This window comes from Rattus norvegicus, chromosome 19 (assembly GCF_036323735.1).
Source record: "Rattus norvegicus strain BN/NHsdMcwi chromosome 19, GRCr8, whole genome shotgun sequence".
NCBI lineage: Eukaryota > Metazoa > Chordata > Mammalia > Rodentia > Muridae > Rattus > Rattus norvegicus.
The window spans coordinates 24992304-25009287 of record NC_086037.1 but is presented as its reverse complement, the minus strand read 5'-3'; the positions used below and the strand labels follow the sequence as shown (position 1 = coordinate 25009287).

The window sequence follows — 16984 nt, the reverse complement described above, 5'->3', positions numbered from 1 at the left end:
TCAACTCCCTGAACAGTGAGCCTTTGTGGGACAAGGTACTTCACGACATGACTTGACCTCTCTGCAGTGCACCCAATCCCTGCTTGGCTCAGATGTCCCCCAGAGAGGTTGTGTGTGTGTCCCCAGTAGAGGCAGCACTCTGTGTGGTGGCATTGACATGGCATCCAGGAAAGTCAAAACCAGAGGGACTGTCGGGCAGTTGGAAGCAGATGTCTGCGTCCATGGAGAGAAGGATGGACTAGACACTCCTACAGGGGGTGAGCTGAGAAGCACTTCCTTGGCTTTTTCACAGCAGTGTAGGCTGCATGCCATGCTGTGTACCCATGCTGTGCTGAAGCCCCAGGCTTTGAGTCTCCCACAGCTGCTGTGTCCTGGGTCCAGGGTGGGATTAAGCAGACTTCAGCAGGAGAAAGGTGAAAACCCTGTTTGCAGTGTGGGGATGGCACAGTCATAACACTCCTGCACATGAGGCACCTGACTTGGAGCCGTATAGCAGCTGTGACAAACCAGCTCTGGTGACACTCATCTGCAATGCCAGGCCATGGGGGGTAGAGGCAGTAGGATCAGTTGTTTAATTATCCTTGGCTACACGGCAAGTTCGAGGCCAGCCTGGGCAACTTTGTCTATGAAAATAAGACAAAACTAGGTCTTGACTCTGAGCATCACTGCCTGTACCTGGCATGGTTGCCCCACCCCAGGGAAGAAACCCCTCTGTCCAGAGGCCATAACTGCAGGAGACCCCTGGCCAAGTGTCTATACAGCGCCCTGTTTGACTGGTCTGTGCTGAGGACCAACCACGCTCTCCTCAACAGGAAGGACATGGGAGAGGCTGTTTCTGTGAGGTCCCGGGCCCTGAGATGGCCAAGAATAAACCCTGTCCTTGGGAAAGCCATGGAGACTAGGAACCCAGGGGATCTCTGCAAACACCAGGGCTGGAAGGGGACTCTGATCCTCTACAGCAGCTGCTCTCAATCTGTGGGTTCTACATCAGCGCTCCTGCACACCAGACATTTACATTACAGTTCCTCACAATAACAAAGTTACACTCATGAAGTAGCTCTCCAATAAGTTTATGGTTGGGATCACAACATGAGGAACTGAAATAAAGAGTCACAGTGTTAGGAAGGGTAAGAACTGCCATTATATAGGAACCCAGGCATCTGCACTCGGTGTCTGGAAGTGTGATAGGCTAGGCTTCACCCTCAGCGATGCCAGCATGTGGGCACCAAGCCCAGGTTCCACCCCAATGCTTCCTGGATATGTGCAGGCCTGGTTCCATCAAGAAGTAACAAAGGAACCCTTGGTAAAAAAACACTGGGTACCAAACAGGTCAGGAAAACACACCCCTCTGCTGCAACTCCTCTCAGGAGGGCTAATCTTTCCAGGAGGCCCCGGCTATAACCAAACCTTGTCTCCCAGTGCTTGCCCATTGGTGTCTTGGCCATATTCAGATTTGAGGACTTTGAACAGAATAGCTTCCAGCAGATTTGCATCAATGAATCCAACAAGCAGTTGCAGTCCTACTTCACCCAGCGCATCTTCAAGCTGAGGCAGGTGAGAGTGGACACCTATTCCCCAGCCCAGCCCGGCCATCACCCTGAATGTCAGCGATGTCCCTCAGTATCAGCATAATGAGGCCTGGGCACCGTAGGTTCCCCAGGACCTAAAGCTATGTCCTTGAACTAAGTGCCATGCTCAGCCCTTCCAGCCTCTTTCAACCCTTCTGGATGCTCAACTGCTCCTGCAGCAAGGCATCAGTGTGCACATTCTGTTATGTCATTTGTGTGTGTCTACAGGTGGTCAGAGCCTGTCCCCTCTGTTCCTTTCTTTTGCTGTATTTGCCTTTCTGAGGAGGCAGGACTCACAGGTATGAGAGGCAGCCACATGCATATTCTGCAGCCATGTCTGACTCCTCTGAGGCTCAGTCCCACTTACACACCTACCCTCCAACCTCCCCACTCCATGTCACCCCTGGAGCTCTGTAGACCTTCCTGCTTTCTGTCTTTATATAACTGGTGACATTGCAGCCCTCAATGGTGTCATACAGTGTTAGTTTGTCTTTGCACTGCCTGGAGGTCTGACTTAGGAGAATGGCTACCATTCTCATTCCTGTTCAAGGGTCAGAATCTGAATCCTATGTAAGGCTGAATAATATTCCAGCACATGGCTGTGCCATGTTGAATTTACACAGTCACCTATGGATCTTATATTTTGGCTTGTAAACACACACATATAAGACTCAAGTGACACCCAAATGGAGAATTGCTGGAGTCCTCCATGGCTTTCTGAACCGTCTGAGAGACCATCCTGTCCACAGTGTATAGGGTACCATCTACTCATAGCTCACACAGCATGAGAAGATTAGGGAGGGTTAACCTAGCTTCTCTGTCTCCTACTTTCTGCCAGACTAGCCCTAGCATCTTTCTGTATTGCAGTGAATGTTTAGAACCCAGGAGGATTCCAGCTTCCTTGCTCAAATATAGCAAGTTCCTCCTTGCCTGCTTTGAGACTGAGTCTCATGCAGCCCAGGCTGGCTTTGATCTCACCATTAGTTACGATGGCCATGAACTCCTGGTTCTCATGCCTCAGACGTCTCTGAGTGCTGGGTGACAGGTATGCACCACTCTTAAGTCCTGCCACTGGGACAAGAGTGAGCAGAGCCAGCTCTGAAGCACACACTTTGCTGGTGTCAGGGATGACTGACTTATGATCCTTTCTTCCTTGCCCATGGCCCTTCTCCTTGGTGCATGCCATCCTTCCTCCCTGTGACTCATGGGGGACACCAAGCCTGAGGATATCAGGAAGAAGTTTAGTTACTTCACTGGGTTGGAGGCTGTTAGGTTCCTGCGTCAGTAGGTGCGATTCAAGCTAGAAGGTTTGTGGCATGAGAAACTGGAACAGAACTGGAATGGCAGGAACAATCGTCGCCTGGCTCTGAGAAGACCAGGTGGGCAGAAACTCATCGTTGGGCAGGTAGTGAGCTCAAGACCAGGCTGGGCATTGCTCAGCGCATGTGAACAGGTGTGCTTACATGGACATGTGTTTCCCCCACATGGTCACCACTTATCCAGGCACGGTGAATACTCCAAGGAGCTTTTTATGTTTTAACATTGTGTGTGTTTGTGTGTCCATACATACATATACACACATACATTCGTACATATACACGAATACACGTACATGAAAACACATGCCTATACATGACTATACACATTCATGCTCACACACAGATACATACACACCTACATGCATACACACATACACACACACATACACACACATACACACATACACACATACATGCATACACACATACACATATACATACACACATATACACACATACAATACATATACACACATACAAATACACCTATACACACATATAGACAGACATATACACACATATACATATACACGTATACACATATGCATACACACATTCATATCCACACATACATACAGACATATACATATATACTCACATACATGTAAGCGCATGAGTGGAAGCCAGAGGACAGCTTGGCCCTTGGTTCTCTCCCTTTTACCACGTGGGTCCTGGGGATTGAGTCAAGCTCATCAGACTTGACAGCAAGCCCCTTTAACTGTAGAGCCCTCTTGTTGGCTGCCAGTCACCTTTTTCCACAAATTCTATCCATGGTGGAATGTTTACAGTTGTTATTCTCATGATTCCTTCAGCAATAGCGCAGACATCATTTACACTGCATTAGGAGTTATAATTCATGTAGATGTCAGGAGAGCTGGAGGCGTGGATCAAGAAGAGAGCCCACTTTCAATGTCATTATGTGGTATTGCCTTAGGCCCTTTTATACACTCCCCTGGCTTTGTCTGAGTATATGTTTGAGGTCTCTCTATGACTGTGCAAAGAAGTAAGAGCTAGGGCTGGGCCACAAAATAGGAAAGTACTTGTTCATCCAAAAACAAAAACAAAAAACAAACAAACAAACAAACAAAAATAGCTCTAGGGTTAAATATTGGTGCTAGTGCTGAACTACACAGCCAGAAGGTATTTTTCTAAGTAAATAACGCAATATTGGGGATGACAATATGATCAAATATCCTACAACATAAGTTTGCAATGTTACCTACATTTTATAAATCTAGTCTGACCACCGTTTTGGTTGTTTCCAATCATGTCTGAGTGCATCATCACGGGAATCCCAAGGAAAATCAGAAATGGGTTCTTGAAGCTGTTGCACAGGGCCAGTATAGACCTAAATACCACAGAGGAAACCTTGATTCTTATCACAAGGGATCATTCACCATCCCTCCTGTCACATAACTTATGACAAGACGTCACCTTTCCTAAACTTAGCCTTTTTCCCAAGTGCTGCAGAAGGGAAGATCTGGTGTCAAGGGGTCTGGATTCAAACCACAGGACACTGAATTCATTTAAATAGGTGTAGTTCATTGAATGCACACACCAATACAGTTCACCAGAGCAACAGCTCACAACTGTGTACTGGACATTGCTAGGCCCTGCTCGTTGCAAAATCCACATGGGCTCATGCACAAGTGTTGCAAATGCTTCAGTCTATGGGCCCTGACTGAGGCCATTTTACACATAATTGTTCCAATTTTCCTTGAATCTATTGGGTCCTATGTGAAGAATATACTTGGGGAACTTGTTAAGATTAACAAACCTCATAACATACAGAACATAACAGGGTATGTGACCAGCACCACACAGTTCAACCTCAGAGTTTTTTGTTCTTTGTTAGTGTTTTTCTTGGCATCCATGATGTGGAGAAGTATTACAGAACAATAGGAAAGAGTTGGCTGCTGTGTAACAAATTCACTGCTATTAAGGTAGGTATGGGGGCAAGACCTCAGCAGTAGCCCTTAAGATGGGAAGGAGGTTCCTCAGAAAATTGGACATCGAACTGCCTGAGGATCCAGCTATACCTCTCTTGGGCATATACCCAAAAGATGCCTCAACATATAAAAGAGACACATGCTCCACTATGTTCATCGCAACCTTATTTATAATAGCCAGAAACTGGAAAGAACCGAGATGCCCTTCAACAGAGGAATGGATACAGCAAATGTGGTACATCTACACAATGGAATATTACTCAGCTATCAAAAACAACGAGTTTATGAAATTCGTAGGCAAATGGTTGGAACTGGAAAATATCATCCTGAGTGAGCTAACCCAATCACAGAAAGACATACGTGGTATGCACTCATTGATAAGTGGCTATTAGCCCAAATGCTTGAATTACCCTAGATCCCTAGAACAAACGAAACTCAAGACGGATGATCAAAAGGTGAATGCTTCATTCCTTCTTTAAATGAGGAAAAAGAATACCCTTGGCAGGGAAGGGAGAGACAAAGATTAAAACAGAGACTGAAGGAACACCCATTCAGAGCCTGCCCCACATGTGGCCCATACACATAGAGCCACCAAATTAGACAAGATGGATGAAGCAAAGAAGTGCAGACCGACAGGAGCCGGATGTAGATTACTCCTGAGAGACACAGCCAGAATACAGCAAATACAGAGGCGAATGCCAGCAGCAAACCACTGAACTGAGAATAGGACCCCCGTTGAAGGAATCAGAGAAAGAACTGGAAGAGCTTGAAGGGGCTCGAGACCCCATATGTACAACAATGCCAAGCAACCAGAGCTTCCAGGGACTAAGCCACTACCCAAAGACTATAGATGGACTGACCCTGGACTCTGACCTCATAGGTAGCAATGAATATCCTAGTAAGAGCACCAGTGGAAGGGGAAGCCCTGGGTCCTGCTAAAACTGAACCCCCAGTGAACTAGACTATGGGGGGAGGGCGGCAATGGGGGGAGGGTTGGGAGGGGAACACTCATAAGGAAGGGGAGGGGGGAGGGGGATTTTTGCCCGGAAACCGGGAAAGGGAATAACACTTGAAATGTATATAAGAAGTACTCAAGTTAATAAAAAAAAATAAAAAAATAAAAAAAATAAAAAAAAAGATGGGAAGGAGATGATGTGTTTGATAACTGAAAGGAGCTGCCTCAGCTGTGTTTCTCTGCCTGCTCAGTGCCCATTCAACATCACTCTGTCCCTGAAGAGGAACTCAAGGTCTGCCCCCTGCTGCCTGTGAGCCAGGAAGAGGCACAGAAAGGCAAGGCCACAGCACTGGTTTCCAATCCCTCAGTAATGCTCGATTTCCAATAATGTACTTGTATACACAAATACACTGTGGTAAGTTGCAATAGATACTAATCATTTCTCACATAGGGCAGCAGTTGATTGCCTACAACTAATTCTATTAAAAAAAAAGAAACCTGGCTCTTGTAGAAATATATAAAGAAATATCTAGGATGGTGGGGGATGAATTCTGCCATGGACTGAACTCGTGGAAGTGGGGTTGGGAGAAAGATGCTGGTTAAATAGCCCACCAGGTTCACATTGTGTCAACTTGATTTAATCTAAGGACAAAGAAGTGGAGTATCTCTGATCGCTTTCTTCTAGTCCCTTTAAAGCATCACTGGGGTTTGAACTCAGAACTTCACACTTCTTGATGGGGCAACTACACTCAAGGAAGCTTGAGACTGTCATAGGCACAGTATTATGCTATATATACAGAGTAGATAATACTATGATGTTCAGATGGTGATGTCCATTTGTATGCACTCTTAATGTGGACCTAAAAAAAGAGAGATCAAGGTCCTTAGAATAGAAAGATCAGTTCCCGTTGTTTTCTACCATTCCAAACAGAACGACTGGTAGGGAGAGAATGGTAAATAATCGAGAATTCGTAGATGATGCTTTGAATGAAGTGTGGATTTCTGTGCTGGTTTAAAACAAGGTCTCAAGTATCACATGTTGCCCTCTACCTGGCTGGCCAGGATCACTTTGAGCTCAGATAAACCTCCTTTCACTTTGCAATAAATAGGCTTATAAGAGTGGCCTCGAAGGACTGTGCAGACAGCATTAGCCTTTCACAGTTGAGGTGTGTAGCCCACAACTATAGTTTTAGCCATGTTTTTCCATGTCTACCAGTTATTTCAGATTGTTGCTGTTATATGCCTGACAATCAAGGATGCAGAAAAATAACCTGATGCAGAGTAAGGACATGGTGATCACATGGTGATCTCATGGTGCCTCTTCCGTACGTTATGGATGAGCTTTGTTAAAATTCCAATATTGCAGAAAGCTTTATATAGGGCCCATCACAATAAGGGTCACTATGCACTGTTCTATCTAAAATGGTCTAATCAGAACTGACTACCATATAACACTTCCTGCAATCCTCATATGAGAAGCTTGAGCTTTTGGTTTTGACTTTTTCTTTTCTCGTTCTTTCTTATTTTTTGCTATATAAGTTGAGATAAAGATAGTTAAGGCCATGAATTTGCCCCCAAAATTTGAACTATGTATGTGATCAATCAATGTTAGTGTGTGCATTCTATAAAGTATTCATTTTTTACTATGATAGATGCTTTTGTGTTTGGTGTGGTGGCCATTTCCCAGTGTACAGGTGCTGGGACCTTGCTCTATCCACTTAATGATGTTTATAGCCTCATTTTAGAAGTTTCTGTGCACCCCCTATATCTCTTGACTATTTTATTTTTCTGATAGAAGCTCGTGGTATATCTTACTCAGTCCTATGAGCAGTGCTCCTTTGTCGACATTGGTGCAGAGAGGAGAACCCCACCACCAGCATGAGGTTCCCTTCACTGGTGGCTCCAATATTGCACTTTCCTCTGCCAACTGGTCTCCACACTTTTCCTAGCACCATAAAGACTTCAACTCTTTCTCCTAAGGAATTTTCTGGCAATTGTCGATTGCTAAGCACATGACTTCATGAGTGTTCCCCTAACACACACCCATGTTGTAAACTACCATGCAGTCTATTTCTGGATGTGATATAAAGCACCTGTACATAATGAGACAGGAGAACTTTTGACTGCATATTCAAGCTGGTGTGAAATCTCAGGAAGTTTTAATGGCTAACATTGGTGAATGAGGACAATTTGAGTTAGTGAGACATTTTGGGCAAGATATGGAAGGAAACATTCATTTAGATGCATAAGAATTACTAAGGTTTTTATAATCAAGCCTTGAGGAAAATTTGGCTTTGGAAGCAGGAGATGCTCAGTGGCTCTGCCCCAGGAAAGTCTCCTGGAAAGGGCACCTCAGCTTATGCTCAGTACAGGGAGAACATTAGCAGGAGGCAAAGTCTGCTCCCCATGACATCTGCTGTCCCTTCTTGGACATTCTATTGTCTCCCAGAGAGTTCTGGCATCCTCTGTGATGTCACCAGTGTTGTAGTGACAACCAGTGCCCTAGTTTCTCTCAGTCTGAGTCTGGCAGTTACAAGCTAAGACATGTTTTCCCGTCTTCACAACCGTTTTGGGAGGGGGAACGTCGATTCTGGAGAGACGAGAGTGAAGGAGTCTGGCCTTTCGTCTCAAAGTAATGATGGACAGAGACAGCACTTCTGGGGAATGTGGAGTAAGTTCTGGGCAGTGTATTTTGAGCTTCCTGCCAGGGTGGCTGCAGGTTTAAGCTGACCTTTCTAGAAATGGGCCACAGCAACTGGAGCATCTGAAAAGGAATTGAATTTCCACGAATATCACAATTCCTTAAAGTCAAGGATTTCAGAACTTTAGTTTCCCCATCCCCACTGGGAGTATATGGTAAGGCCAATGCTATTATACTGTGAACTTCTGGTCTTTACGTTTCAGTTCATTTGTTCTGTTACATTGATATAATAACACCATCAGTGGTCATGGAGGGTCCAACTTTTCTGAGTTTAGACAGGGCAGCAATGTATTTCACTATCATTGCTTCTTTAAATACAGTGGGTATCTGACAGTAGTAACAGGGAGAGATTGTGCTCCAGGCAATAACCTTATGTTCTTAGACCTTCTCTGATTTCTTCTAACTGGCAGGGTCATTGTTTGCTTTATATATTAGAGGTTGTATGTTACAAACATTTTTCTACAATACCAAAACTATTTGGAACGTGTAGACCAAGATTCAGCCTGTAACCTATTCGCACTTCTGGGGCATTTGGTATTTCACATAGGGAGACTGATAAGTCTATTGAACATATCCTCCCTTGGAAATGCATTTTAAATCCAAAGTTGTTGCCTTAGAGTATCAGGGTTGGACATCTGAGTGTCTCCAATCATTCAAGTTTTGTGGATGGTGAATTTATCATCTGAGTTCTGAAGCCACAGGGGTGAGGGTCCTGAAACCAAGCTGTACCCTGTTCAGCTGACAATAATCCTGGAGAAGCCATCTCCATGGTACATGTAAGCACGTGATGCCCGGCATAGGGAACACCTGGCTGCTTACATCTCTTGGTCTCTATAGAGTAGTGGGAGAACTGAGATCCCCTGAGGAGGCCTCTTAAGCATAGACCAATCGCCTAGCAGTGACACTGGGTTCCTGGCTTGTTCTCCTGTTTAGGCCTCACTGAGGTCTATGAACACTCTATGCATTCTCCCCATGCAGGTTCACTTGTGTTCTTCTACCTACAGACGCTGGGAGAGAAACATCATCCCCTGGCACTGACCTAAGCAAGAATCAGGCCATGAAGGAAAAGGAGAGGCTGCTTAAAGAGCTGCGGCTCATTACCGAGGAGAAAAATGACCTGAGAGATCGCCTGAGGTTTCTGACAGAGAGATCCATGAAGAACAGGTATGAATCGCTCCAAATGCTCTTGTTTCATTCCTGGGTCTGCAAGGTCACCTTTTTCTTATCCTGTTAAGGTTTTGGGTTCTAGAAAGCTGTGCCTCCCTAAACACCCTGTGCTAAACCTCACCTCCCATATAGTGGAGATTCAGAACCTGACCCTTCCTGAGGAGTGAGATTGAAAATGGACTCATCTGCTTCCATTTATTTAAAAGCAGAACTTGTGGTCTGAATGAAGAATTCAGGGATAAATTCAGGGAGAGTGAGTTCCCAGTGTGCATTTGCAAAGCCCTTGACAGCTGGTGGCTTTGCAAGATTGTAATTGCAGTGAGTTTATGGTGAGTCTCTGTACTTGCTAGGCAGGGGACTGAGTGCTGGAAGATCCAGGCAGCAGCCTGGGGTAATATAGGACCCACCCCAGTTCATATATTCCTAAATGCCGATGTTCATTGTATTCTATCATTTGGGGCCAGGCCACACTTCAGGCCAAATCCATATTATGAAGACCTGGAGAGAATGGAGGAGGCAGTCATGTCAATTCTGCACAACTTAGAGATGGAGAACACTGAGGTCCATGAGAACAACCATAAGCTGAAGAAGGAGATTACCTTCTCTAGGTAAGTCCTGGTCAGATAGGCTATCACTTGTGGAATGGCCATTTCTGACTTTCTTTGTTCTGGATTGGACGGTCTTCAGCTCTGGTTCTATCTCTTGTGCTATTTACCCATCAGTGTTCCAGGGTCATTAGGACTCAGTTTTCAGTTCCATAAAAGACTGTTCCTCATCCCAGGATTGTCTAGGCATCTTCAGAAGGCTCTCGAGAGAACAGTACTGATTGAAGTCAGCAGAAGGTTATTAGGCTGCCCTGGACCTATGGTGTCACACCAGGTTTTACAAAACTCAGTGGGTGGACCACATGGTTAGCATGACCTTCTCTTGGTTCTACTGACCTCTTTTCAGGGTGTTGGCCCACTACTAATTGATGTTGGCCCCATGCATTGGACTTTCATGGATAGTTGTAGATCCATGTTCTTTCTCAGAGGTGTGGACACTAATTGGTGTCAGGCCAAGCAAACAATTTATTCTTCCCCGAATTAACTCTTTATGGTTTGTGCAGCAGCCTTATATGTATCAAGATGCATTTTATTAAGTCTTCATGGGTATCTGGGACCTGGTAGAGTTAGTGGGACTTGGGAGTAGGAATGGGAGAAAGGGCCAGCATGATCTTACTATGCAGACTGTATTTCCAGAAACCTGCTCAGCCAGCTCCTGATGGAGAACACATGTAGGAAGAAGTTGGTCCCACTGAAAGAGGAGAACAAGGAGGGACATCTTGAGTGTGCACTGAACCAGAAATATTTGGTTGACTTCAACAAGAAAGATAAAGACCATCAACGGCCAGAACCAGCATTATCAGGTAGGGACGAGCAGATGTGTTAGCTTAACAATATCTGATAAAATTTGCCAATTTGATACATCTTTGCTTCTCTTACCACCTTTCTAATTTACACTCACAACCAGCCAACCACCTCATGTAATGGAATTGTTCATTGCTCTGCCTATGCACAAGTATTCTAGGAAGTTAAACACTTTTCAGAAACTGAATTATTGTGCAAGCATATTTTGCTGCTCTTTTTGAAGCTGCAGTCTAGAAATGGTGACAGATGATTAACATATCTCATTATTGCATATCCATGTGATAGATTGGATCCTATGTAGAGTTTTGAACAATTTCTTGGTTCTTGAACAATTGACACTCTGTGGTCATGTGACCTCTTGTGTAGGAAGCACCTTTGGGATAAGAACCAAGTGCAAGTGTCAAATTAGTACTTGTCATTGGCTTTATCCTTGGTGACAAATGGACATCTCCTTTCTTCCTGCAACCCGATGAGGTCTCTTCCCATTGCCCTGTTCTTGGTTTGCACTGGTATAAGTCTGGGTCCCAGATTGGCAGCCCACATTACTGTGAGGCTTGCTGGAGATTTTGCCCTGCCTGCAGAGTTAGCAACAATGATATCAGTTAAAAGGTCCATGTCGACTGTCCAATAGAACTGAGGTGGTAGAAGGCAGCATTCTGACAGCTGGCTTGCATTTCCCCACCAAATCAGTGTCTGAAAAACTGCCTTCCTCTCCCAGGTCTCAGAAAGTGCAAGAGAGCTGGAATTGGACACACCCCAGTAAGAGAGCTTCCTGAAGAATAAGTTGCTTTCTCAGGAGTCCCTGATGACCAACATCCTGAATGGTAACATTTTTTGGATGAGTATTCATCCTCTGCGTTAATTTGTCATTTCTTAGAGACCCTAAATTTATATAACACTGAGCCAGCCTGACTGATTGAGGTCTTACTCACTTTCTTCTTCAGAAAACAGCACTTGAGAGACAACTTGGGGGACCGCCTTTCATTATGTGTGCTAGAGGAGAAACAGCAATACGTCTGTGCTTCTAAATGTTCGTTAAGAATATGCTTTTAGAAATATTTTTGTTATGATTTTAATTGAAGTTTTCTTTTTGTTGTTTCATATTTATATGTTCTTGTTACTATTTTTACTTTAAAATATTTTTAAATATTTTTATTCATTTTAATCCTGTTTTGTTGTAAAAATATATTTGTTATGAATAAAAATTGAATTCTATCTCTTGACTCTTAAGACCATCTTTCTTACTCAAGGGTTCTGTCCCTTCCTGTGGACCTAGAACTGACAGCTACAGATGGATCTCTGCATGTTCCATGGAGCCTGGGCTAATAAGTGAATTCAAAGTCACCAAGGTGTACCCAGTGTGACAGTGTCTTTTGTGTGGATAATGTGGCTGTTTCTCGGACACACACTTTATGATGTAATCACTGACATGCTTTACCCAAATGTTAGGGTCCTTGTGGTTCTTCTGAGAGAGCAGCAGATGCTCTACCCTGTGAGTCATCACCACAGCTCCTGCAGGTGGCTTTTGTTATTCCACATGAGGTGCTGTATTAGGTGGACAAGATCACCTATGATTAAATAGAGAGATCTCAGGAGATGTGTATTCACAGGGAACTTACTGAGCCGTACATGCTCAATGTGTTAGCTTGCCAGGCATCCCTACAGAGCTCTGGTGTCCCCACTCCTCATTGTGGGTCAGGATCATCCTCCAGCACCACTTAGTTTTCATATTAGTGCAGATCTTTCACCTTTTATCAATGATGACCATATGTATTATGCACATCTGATAAAATACAGAATAGAAACTAGATCCTGTAAGCCAGCTTGGCATAATGTGTTCTATTGATAGCAAGGAATGTATCTTAATCTAAGCAGTTTAGGGGAAACCTCAAGAGCATACATAGTGAATGCTTCCTATAGCTGTGAACACAGGTTTCTTTTGGAGAGCAGGCCTGTGCAGGCCCAGAACCTAGGTTGGGCAGTTCAAGCTACCCTTTTTCCATGGCCAAACTGGGATCATATTGAGAATGTATTTTTTCCAGGTGACTGATTTCCAATTTATGGAATTGAACTAACTTACTGAGAGTGGAGGTGACTCACAGAGTTAAAGTACAGAAGGAGCAATCCAGAATGTCCACAAAAACTTGCTGTCACCCCAGGGCTTTAAAAGCTCAACAGCTAGAGAAGCAATGTAGTATTTGGTTATTCTCATGCTTAGGTCTAGTCATTCATTATAAGCTGAACATGACACAAAAAGTATCATCTGTGTCAATATAGAAGCTAGTTGTAACTAGATTCACCCCACACTATCACATCACTACTGTATTTGAGGTTCTCAGTTACTATCTAAGAACCTGGAAGAGGCCTGGGTCTTGCTACACATACTCATGATTTATGTCTTCATGACACTGTGTGCTTTGTCCTGTTAATGCTACCATTGGCATACAATACCTTGGATACTTTGTGCTGACATCTGTGACATGAGTCAATAGTTCATGTCATCCTAACCTGAATAAACTGTCCTTAGAGTACAATGTGGTATGAGGGGCCTTCTTTTCCTATGAGATAGCAAAACATTACCACTCTTCAGTCAAGTCTGTCAGCCATTGTCCAGTGCCTGTCTTGAGATGTCCACATTTTCAGCTGAGAGTCTTCATCCAGGCTGCTCTGTAACTTTGTAGAAGATTAAATAGGTCCCAGCCCTAGGATTTAATTCCGTGTAACTGTACTTGCCGAACATTCTCAAAGCCCTATGATCTACCCTAGCCCTCTGTGCTTTAGAGAAAAAAAAAATAAAGAACGACATTGCACTTGATTTCTCCCCCAACAAAAGGAGAGCCTGCATAGGGCCTTTAAGTAACTCTAAGCCCCAGCTTCCCCACAGCTCCCTCCATTGATTCCATTATTGATCTGTTTTCATTATTGCTCACTTTATTTTTGGTGTGCAAAGAATGTGCACCATGTCAGTAAAGTGTGTGTGTGTGTGTGTGTGTGTGTGTGTGTGTGTGTGTGTGTGTTTGTATGGGGAAGGGTCCATAGTAGAAACTGTCGAGGTGCATGCAGACTCATGTTACTACTGCCCCATGGCACCTTGCAGGGAGCACTGAAATGGTGGCTACGTTAATACAACCTAAACCGGGTGTGCATGGTTTGCAGTGAGATTGTGATGTCATCCCCACTGGAGAGAGCAGCAAAAGCTTCATTTATTACATGCTACTTTTACCAAGGTGAGGCAAAGCCTCATCTTATAGAGTGTCTGGTAGGATTTGACAGCAGGAAATTAATTCAAGGCTCAAATCAAATCAATCAATTACAAACAAAGAGAAAAATACAAAGAGTCAAGGGAACCACGAGCTGTGTGTTGGTTTTTTGTTTGTTTGTTTGTTTGTTTGCTTGCTTTTTTTTTTTTTTTGGTTCCTTTTTCTTTTTTTTTTTTTTTTTTTTTTTGTTGAGAAGGTCCACCAGAGAGACAACCTCTTCTTCAAACAAACTATACACCAGAGAGACAATACCTAAACTGACAAAATTAGAAATAAATGGGGGATATAACAATAGACAACCAACAAATTCAACAATCCTCCCTGGTTTGAGTGCCCTGGGGAAGTTGGGAAGCCACTTTTCCCTATCCTGTGTGACTTTCCCTGCATAGTGAGCTCTCCTGCAGGAGATGCTTTCACATGCTTCTTTAAAAGCACCTGTTCCTCAGATCCAGATCAGCTGTGAAAACAGGCTTCTTCAAGATAGTGTGAGCTACCCCACCCAGCTCAGAGCTGCAACTCCATAGGATCCTCCACTCCCAGTGCTGTGTGGGTCCCATGGATAAGTCAGAGCAATGTGCCCCTTCTGAGAAGTGACTTAGAACAGAAGGTTCAGAAGTGACAATCAACCCCCAAGTGCTTCTTTCAGGAGAAAGCAACCAGCTCTTCTTATGAAACAGTGTAGGCTCCCACATGACCCAGGTCTGTGACTGGGAAAGATTTTCTGGAGCTTAGTTGCCCAGTCAGTGTGGGGCTACATTCTTGATCAATGCTCATTCTACAACAAAAGGTCCTCCCGCTCCCTCCCAGGCCTTCAGTTGAACCGAGGTCCTTCCAGGACCAACAGACCTGAGAGAACAGAGTGCATCTCAGGGGAGAGAAGAGGCCCGAATGATTTTAAATGGGAGAAAAACCCCATATCCGCCATCTAACAACGTTAGGGTTTGTGCATATGTGGACTTCAGAACCTTAAGGTCAGATTTTCTGATAACAGCTGCTGGTGAAGATGAAGTCTGCTATGGGTGGGATTGTCCCAGGCAGGGAGGGGATCTGACTCTGCAGGCCTGGCCAGCTTCTTCATTCTCCTGAAACTAAGTGTTGGTCAGCTGTAAATCTGAAGTGAGAGTTGGTTTTTGACAACTCAAATGGATGAATTTCAAGTCTCACACACTATGTGAGACACACATTTACCCACAGGGGATTTGAACTCACTTCTATAGTAGTGACTGGGAGCCAACAGAGGGAAAGCATTCTCACCTTTAGCATTCTGTCTGTATCAGAGACGACGGGGACTGGCTTCCTGGACAGACATGTCCAAGCAGACACACCGTGTAATGGGGGAAAACTGAGGTAAGAAATGTCCTGGGGACAGTGATTTCAGATTGTGCCTTCAGCCAGAAATCTCTGTTGCCATTAAGTCAAGCAGCCTTGGGCCTCCTAAACTTGTCAGTACGTCAGGGTGTCTCTGCTGTCACACCTGCATCAGGTCCTCCTCAGATGAAGGCTTCTCAAAAAAAAAAAAAAATATATATATATATATATATATATATATATATATATATATAAAGCAATGTTTCTCAACCTGTGGGGTGCAACCACTCACAAATTTATATCAGATATTATAACTTATAAGAGTAGCAATATTAGTTATGAAGTAGTAATGGAATAATTTTGTGGTGGGGGTCACCACAGCATGAAGAGCTGTATTAAAGGGTTGCATCAGTAGGAGGGATTTGAACCACTGCCATAGAAGCTGACACATGGGAGCAGACTCCTCATGTGAGTAGAGACCCATGGCAAGGGATACTGTGTCCTACCTTAGGAACCAGAGGCAGAATCTATCCCAGGAGTCTGTGGGTCACCTTTTCTTAAATTCTTCCAGGGTCAAGAATAGCATTGATCATCTCAGCAGAGTCAGCTTGCACAGCCACATCAGGCCCATGGCTTCCCTTTACAAAGAAGGATGTGGGTCTGAGTGACAGCCAGTGAGACTGAGGGGACCCTGATACTCATTTGCTTTGAGCTGTGGTTTCTTCACCTGTAAAATGGACGTGTTTCTGCTGAATTGGGTTGTTGTGGAGATTAACAGAACATACAACCTGCTCAGTGTCTGCCTGGCATGGACACCTGCTGGTTAAATGGAAGCTCTCGATGGGGATGCATTTAAAAGTAGAATCTCGAGCCCCATAGTGTTAGATGTCAGGCGACATACAGGGGTTGTAAGGGTTTTGTGATTCCAAGAGAGCCTTGAATTAAAACCAAAGGATCTTGTTTTAAATTAAAAAAAATAATCAAGTATAAAGTGCCAATATGAAATAATCATAAACAGAAATGAGCTAATTCCTGGAAGTCATTTAGTTTTACATTTTCTGCTTCTATTTTCAAGGCATCTAGAGTAGCACTGTACGAGATCCTAAAGCCTTCTCTTATGGTGCTACCCATTCTTTCCTCTCTCCTTGAGGACTTCTCAGGTGACTTAAGAAAACCTGATTTCCTTTCAGATTGTCCCCAGCTGCTGTGATCTCTCTGTCCATGGGCATTGCCAAAAGCTGCAGAGCCAATGTGTTGTTTTACAACACAAAATTTCCAGACATCAATTTTACCAATGAAGTCTCAGGAGTCAGATGCTGAATTCAAGTAAAGCTCCCAACTGTCCTTC

General features: G+C 44.1%; 3 protein-coding genes and 1 long non-coding RNA gene across 4 annotated transcripts in view; 3 read left to right on the top strand and 1 right to left on the bottom strand.

The window, feature by feature from the left end:
- The window catches only part of Speer4cl1 (spermatogenesis associated glutamate (E)-rich protein 4C like 1), a 204568-nt gene that overhangs the window by 7049 nt on the left and 180535 nt on the right, over positions 1 to 16984 (bottom strand). The window lies entirely within an intron of this gene.
- Positions 1 to 16984, top strand: part of LOC134483277 (uncharacterized) — a 211961-nt gene that overhangs the window by 53871 nt on the left and 141106 nt on the right. The window lies entirely within an intron of this gene.
- LOC134483463 (disks large homolog 5-like) lies at positions 8070 to 10460 on the top strand. The gene is made up of 3 exons (XM_063278724.1): positions 8070 to 8462; positions 9497 to 9656; positions 10124 to 10460. The coding sequence occupies exons 1-3, from the start codon at positions 8336 to 8338 to the stop codon at positions 10269 to 10271; spliced, it is 435 nt and encodes a 144-aa protein (XP_063134794.1). The 5' UTR covers positions 8070 to 8335; the 3' UTR covers positions 10272 to 10460.
- Positions 10674 to 12656, top strand: LOC134483462 (uncharacterized). Its single transcript, XR_010060312.1, has 3 exons — positions 10674 to 11067; positions 11787 to 11892; positions 12013 to 12656. It is a non-coding gene; the product is annotated as an uncharacterized LOC134483462 (long non-coding RNA).